The following is a 6863-nucleotide window of genomic DNA, read 5'->3' as shown; positions in this document are numbered from 1 at the left end:
CAAATTATTTGCAACAATATTTAGTAAAAATGTGTTTCCTTGACTTTACACAAAGGGAAATGTTCCCCAATGGGGGTCCATAGCATCGAGATGCTCAGGCCAGCAGTTCATAACAGAAATTTGAGTGTGCATCAAATTCTTCGTATATGCCCTCTGTGAACAAAACGCACAGTGGCATGAAGCTCTACACCATATGCAAAAAATATGTCCAATAATACGCACCAGAGCTTTTGCAAAGTTGTCAGCTCATTGTTTTACTTTGGACCATTCACCAGACATACTGGGCTGAATCTTCTGGCTGATGTGCGGGTGGTGGAGCCCACACGTGAGCATTTAAAATGTCGCGTACTGACGTCACGCAAGCATCCCGACATCAGTGCGTGGCATTGTGACGTTTAGGTCAGCGGACACACTATGCAGTGCGACGCGCACCCGCCATTAATTAAAGTCCTTGTTAAGTCCATTAAGTCACCAATTGACGAAGATTTTGAGAAGCCCATGCAAACTTTGGCTCGGCGCACAGGCCCAATGGGCAGGTGGGTAAGTGATTGTTTTTTACAAACCTCATCCACCGGCGGGATGAGGTTTGATATTGGATTTTTAAAAAGTTTAATAAAGTTTTTGTGTACTTTATTAACATGTCCCATCTCATGTGACATTTTCACATGAGGGGGACGTGTTAATTATTTTTTTATTGTTCTATTTTTAATCTTTCACAGCCTTTCAGTGATCTCCCTGAGGCAGCAATTAGCCCCAGGGAGATGTGCGCTCTTTTGCCCGCATGCGTGAATGAGCGCACTCACGCAGTTGGGGAATCCCACCGCGCCCCCACCCCCGCCCACACAGGAAGCACATAGCACTTCCATCGGGCATCACGCTGGGTGGGCCTTAATTGGCCCGCCCACGTAAAATGGCGGCGGGACCCGTTTTGACGGCAGCGATCAGCTGCCCAAACGCCACTGAGTCGGTCGGGCCCGCCCGCCCATCAAGGGCAAAATTCAGCCCACTGTTGCCTCAAACCGCTATGATATTATTCATTAAATCAAGACAGTAAGAGAAAGATGCATTTAGATAATTCACTGTGGTTTGTCAAAGGACATGGGAGTGGAACTAAGGTAATGAAAATAATGTACTTTTTAGAGCAGAGGAGGCTAAAGGAAGATTTGATAGAACTGTTCATTATCATGAAGGGTTTTGATTGAATAAGTAAGGAGAAACTGTGCCCATTAGCAGGATGGTCATAGCCAAAGGTCACAGATTTAAGATGATTGGCAGAAGAACCAGAGGCAAGATGAGGAGAATTATTTTTAATCATCAAGGTGTTATGATCCAGAAAGTGCAGGATTAGGGTTATTAGTAGAATGGAGTTCAACTGCTAATTATTAGTCTATGATTCTCTAATATGGGGAAATGGATGCCGATGTTTACACCACAGGGTAAGGCTGTCACAACACAGCTCACACTCCTACATCACAGCACAGACTGGAATGGCTGCAGCTAACATTTTCACAGGACCAATCCCATGGAATCTGTCGGAAGGACAAAAAATGTGGAGAACACAGGAAAGGGTGGGGAAGGAGGGCAGCTTGACATTGTAAAGCAATTCCAATGGAGCATGAAGAAAATAATAACCAGATAATTAAAAAGGCAATTAAAATTTTCTTTCAGTTTAGCTTTTCCAGTAAATCAGAGCTTCATATGCTAATTAACCCGTTGAATATTGACAGGGGCTTTTGGCTTTCAGTTCATGTAAGAACAAGTTCAAAGAGCACTCGTGGTATTGAATCTGTCTAAGAAGGAGCATTGATTGAGGATTGAACTATAATATTAGGACCCAGTTCTTCAGCTCCTGTTTGCTTCTCGCTGAATATGCCACATAATATCTGCAGAAAATATGAGGGTATTAATATAACTGTTTGCTAAGTATTGTATTATTGTGAATGTGCTTCACAGGGCAGCCTCTTCTGATCTCAGCAGCAGTGGGAAGCTTGGCAGACAGGGGAACTTAACTGGGCGGGAGGCCAAAAATCAGTTTCCTGATGGTGGGAGGAACTTTAGGAATTAGGTCTTATAGACTTTAAAGGCGGGTTAAAGGTGGGGCGAGTTTCCCGATGAACAACGTCGAGAAGTCCTTCGCATGTATTAGCATGTCATGCACGCTCATTAAAAGCCCACCTTGCTGGAATTAAGTTCCCCCTCCAAATTAAGTTCCCTGCCAGCGAGGAAATTAGGATGCTCACATTCACACCTTCACAGAAGTGGCATGCACTGGCAAGGTAGACTTTTTCCATGATTAACAGTGAGTTGCTGCTGCACTGTTCTCTTCGGGGAGCATCTGTAAATACCAGCCTACGCTTGAGACCCAAGTGGTAGCAGCTTAAGTAGTTTGGAGGGTGACCAAGGAAGGGAGGGAGGGGAAGGGTGGAGCAGTGGCCAGGCAAAAATGTAAGGGATAGTGCAGGCAGTCAGGGAACCCCTTAAATATGGCGCCCGGACTTTTGACCCCATGAGATAAGGGCAGGGCCAGCGACTTCCTGCCTGGCCCTGCCACAAGAGTCCGCCAGCTCCTCACGGATGCACATGTAATGAGTGGAACAGCGGATGATTGCATGTGGTCAGTCATCCCGACTCCAGCAGAAATCACTCCCACTTCTGCGCTCGCCACTGGATTTAGACTCCAGAATGGAAGATTCCAGCCCACATGTGCATCACAAAGTGACACCTATCAATAAATTTGGGACAACTTGACAATAGCGATAATTCAGTAGGGAAAAAGTGGTAGAATTCACATTAGTACAGTAATTGGAGTTTGGAGTTACTGCATATTGTTGTCATAGTATACCTCAGCTGAAGTGAATGTTGACAGTAGGTTGCTTTCCTGATTGTAAAAGACACCAAAACACAAACAGCAAATACCAAAATCTGGAATTTCATCCTATTTTCGAACTTTCGAGAAGAAACATTACTGCCCTCCTCAGTTTCAAAAACAAAAATGTTTCTTTTACTAATGCTAATTCTTGAAGAATTAAGCAGATTGGAATCCATTTATCCAAGAGGTGATATTCAACTTTGGTCAAGTTTCTATATATGTTCATCTGTTCAATAAACTATAGTTACTCTTTTCAGTTTGCTGTCCTGTTCATATTAATTAAAGCTTCAAAGCACATGCACTTACTGTTTGTCTCCTTCTATATGTTAAATTCTTCCAGAGTAGCAGTCCCAGCTGTGTCCAGAAACTAGCCATATTTTCAGAGCACCTCTACCTGGTACAGCAGGAGAGGCTGTTACTTGTCATCAACTGAAAGAACAAGAGAAGAACATTAGGTCGTACCAGAGTGTGACAGACCTTCCGCCAACTTTTACAAGTCCAGCAATACTCCTTCCAAATTGGTGAAAATAAATTAGTCTTAAGCAGCAACATCTTCAACCAGAACGTGCATGGAGTACAAGAGTAGATTGAGTAATCAGCCATCTCTTTCTTGTTTTGCACTCACGTTACTGGACGTTAAGACAGATTGTGGATCCTGACGTCAACACTACTGTGCACTTTGCTTCATTATATCATAAAGCACTGGTCACAGTAAAAACAAATTAGTGTTAGTTGCTAAATTGAAACACATTATATCATCACTTCTTGAAGAAAGTCAGACCTGCATTTAGTGCTATCCATGACCATCAGATGTCTTAATGTGCTCTATAGACAATGGATGTGCTTTTAAAATGTTGTCACTGTTGTAATGTAGGCAGCTAATTTACACACGTTATAATAACCAGATAACCTGTGATGCATCTTGTTAATTGAGGATAAATATTGGCCAGGGCAGGGATAACTTGGCTGCTCTTCTTCAAAATGGTGCCATGGGATCATTTACATGCAGGCAGGCTCCTGTATTGCGTTTGGGTGTTTGCCTTAATCTTTTGTGCTCAAGCTCTGGAGTGGGACTTGACCCAGAACATGTCCCTGGAGATCGGGTCACCGGGCTGCCACTAGTTATTATTCTGGCGGTCAAATCCCCCGCCGCCCACACTAAATCCCGCCCTATAAAACCACCCTCCAGATTTGACTGGTGAACAACAACAACTATAATTTCCATTTATATACTGCCTTCAAATTAGTGAAATATCCTAAAGTGCTTCATGTGAGCATTATCAAACAGTGAGACACATCAAGAGATATTAGGACAGGTGACCCAAAGCTTAATCAAAGAGATAAATTTTAAAAAATGTCTTAAAGGAGGAAAGAGAGATAGAGAGGCGTCAAGGTTTAGGGAGGGAATTCCAGAATTCACAGGCCTGAATTTTTCAGGTGGCAGACGGGCTCGGTGGGAGCAGGCAGGGGCGGGCGTGGAGTTGATTGCTGCCCGCGGTCAGCTTCGTGCTGTCATTTTACGTGCATAAGACGCGAGCGGAGTGTTACCTCTGCGGGCAGGGGGAGGCGAGAGAGTCAGGGCCTTGCGCATGTCTGCGAAAGAGCGCAGCAATCTCCCTGAGGCACAGAGCTGTCTTAGGGAGATTGAATCGCTATTGAAAACACTAAATACGCTACTGAAAATATTAAACGCATGGAGTAAAAATTTATTTAAACATGTCCCCTCATACGACTGTGTCACATGAGATGGGACATGTTTTTATATGTAAGAAAACATTTTTATTAAATTAATAAAAGCTTTAGGAAACCTCATCCCGCTCGTGGATGAGGTTTCCTAAAAAACGTGAAGGCTGCTTGGCTTTTTCGCCTGCCCGCCAACCGTGAGGTTGGACGGGGCAGCGTTAACAATTAGCTTAATCACTTCCTTAATGGCCTGAATAGACCGTTTACATATCGGTGGGTGCGCAGCCGACTCCGGTAGCACCCCGCCAAATGAAACATTGTGAGCCAGCGCGATGACGTCGGGACACATGTCCGACGTCAATCACGCATCATTTTAAGCCCCTGCATGCCGACTGAAAAATCTTGCCCACAGCCTAACCAGTTGAAGGAATAGCAGGTGGAGCAATTAAAATCTGGGATGTACAAAAGCCCAAATCGGACGCTGCGTACTGTGGCCTAAATTTGTTGATCTCATTGATACAGCTTACTTGCTATCTGCTAAAAGTTGACAAAATCAGGTCCAGTTAATCATAAGCAATGCACCCTTAACCGCCACTAAATCTGTGGCAAAGAAACAGAAATGAGTGGATAATCAAAAGTTCCCAAATTTTAACCTTCCTTTTATGGCGTAAGAAAGATGGAGAGGAACATAATATAAACTGAAATTAATATCCATGAGTTATGAGGTTGACTTATATCAGATAGGACAAGATTGGTATCACTGAGCTGTGAAAAGAGAAAATGCCTTTGCACAATGAAAAATGTCAGGCAGATAATCATATACATAACGGAGGTTCACCTGTGTTCATTCACAAAGCACAATGACTATCCAAAGGGGAGGTGCATTAAATTTCTGGTTAAATATGAAGCAACTATCCTTGGTCATTATGGCAACCTGATATTTAGATACAGTTTGGACAGCAAGGTTCTTTTGGGTTTTTTTTATTTTTCTGATAGATCTACCCAGCATTTCTCTTAATACTCAGCAATGAAACTAAACATTTGGTCTATCTGTAGCTGGATAGAAGAACTGCAGCCATGACTGTTGCTCAACCTTCTTATCCCTGCACACTATGCATATCTCAGCTGGAAACATGGAGGGATACAACTATGGGTCTCAACAACCCTGGCTACAGAGGGTGTGAAAAAGATCAGTCAATGCTCCCCATCCTTGGTCACTGTCCATTGACCCATCTAAGGGCTGTTTACGCAAATGCTGGAATTGAGTTCAATTATGATTGCTGATCTGACAAAATGACTGAAGCATTAAAAGAAAGACTAGCATTTATAAAGCACCTCCAGGCATCCCAAACTGCTTCACAGCCAATGAAGTGCTTTTGAAATACGCTCACTGTTGTAGTGCTCCATGGAATCATCAATCAACTCTTGGGATTTTATTCTGACCAATGTTCGGGAGGTCTGAGCCAGAAGCCTGGAAGGACTATGTAGCAAAATTTTTAAAGCCAGCTTCCCTGGCTACAGCAGCAGATTCCAAGGAAAAACAGTTTTTGGCTCCAAAGTAATCAGCTCACGAGCTTTCTGATGGTCTCCTCACTCTGAACTAATAGCACTCTTCAAAGACATCGTGGCATGTTATCCTTCCCTTGTAAATCTGCCTCCTAGATGTCCTGGTCTATTTGACTCATGTAATTCCCTCTCCATGATCTTCTCAAACACAGCATCCATTCTGGTTGCTGTCAGTCATTTTACGAATGTGCGCAACCAGCCGCACCTCTGCACAGTTTTTAAAACTATATCTTGCATGGGTCCAAATTGAGCATGTGACAGAAGATTTTATTTATGGCGCACGAGTGTGTCAATTCCTGTTTTAATTGGATCCATTCACTGACGTTTGGTGGAGTGTAACAAACAGCAAAAATATTTCCACCCAACACAGGATGGCTAATTTGACAAAGAGTTCTATGAAAATATTTTTCCACCCAATTCCAGTGATTCCTGTTTGGAATTTTTACTGGTTCCTATGAAGTTTCTTCAAATGTCATGCACAATATATGGAAATTGATATCAATAAACACCACTGCAGTCTAATCACAGGTACTTTGATCACTGAGTTAGCATTCCTGATGTTGAGTTTTACTATCAGACCAGTAGCTTTTATACAGCTTCCATAAATGGATTCATATCACATCAGGCTTTCTTGATTATTGCATCTCTCCATTCAAGGATTAATATAATCCACTCAACCAATTTTGTTGATGTTTAGTGGTTGGGCTTTCAAAGCTTTTCACTCATCATTGCATTGTCAGATAAT

At 42.8% G+C, this 6863-nt stretch overlaps 1 protein-coding gene across 1 annotated transcript in view; it reads right to left on the bottom strand.

The window, feature by feature from the left end:
* LOC121277075 (phospholipid-transporting ATPase ABCA1-like) overlaps nucleotides 1–6863 on the bottom strand; it is a 164167-nt gene that overhangs the window by 139637 nt on the left and 17667 nt on the right. Inside the window, exon 2 of the mRNA XM_041186029.1 lies at nucleotides 3176–3298. Within this exon, the coding sequence (XP_041041963.1) occupies nucleotides 3176–3244 (69 nt within the window). The 5' untranslated portion in view covers nucleotides 3245–3298. The remainder of the gene's footprint in view (nucleotides 1–3175; nucleotides 3299–6863) is intronic.

The sequence above is a fragment of the Carcharodon carcharias genome, chromosome 4, assembly GCF_017639515.1.
Source record: "Carcharodon carcharias isolate sCarCar2 chromosome 4, sCarCar2.pri, whole genome shotgun sequence".
NCBI classification, from domain to species: Eukaryota; Metazoa; Chordata; class Chondrichthyes; order Lamniformes; family Lamnidae; genus Carcharodon; species Carcharodon carcharias.
The sequence above is the reverse complement of the archived record's forward strand: the minus strand, read 5'-3'. Positions and strand labels throughout refer to the sequence as shown.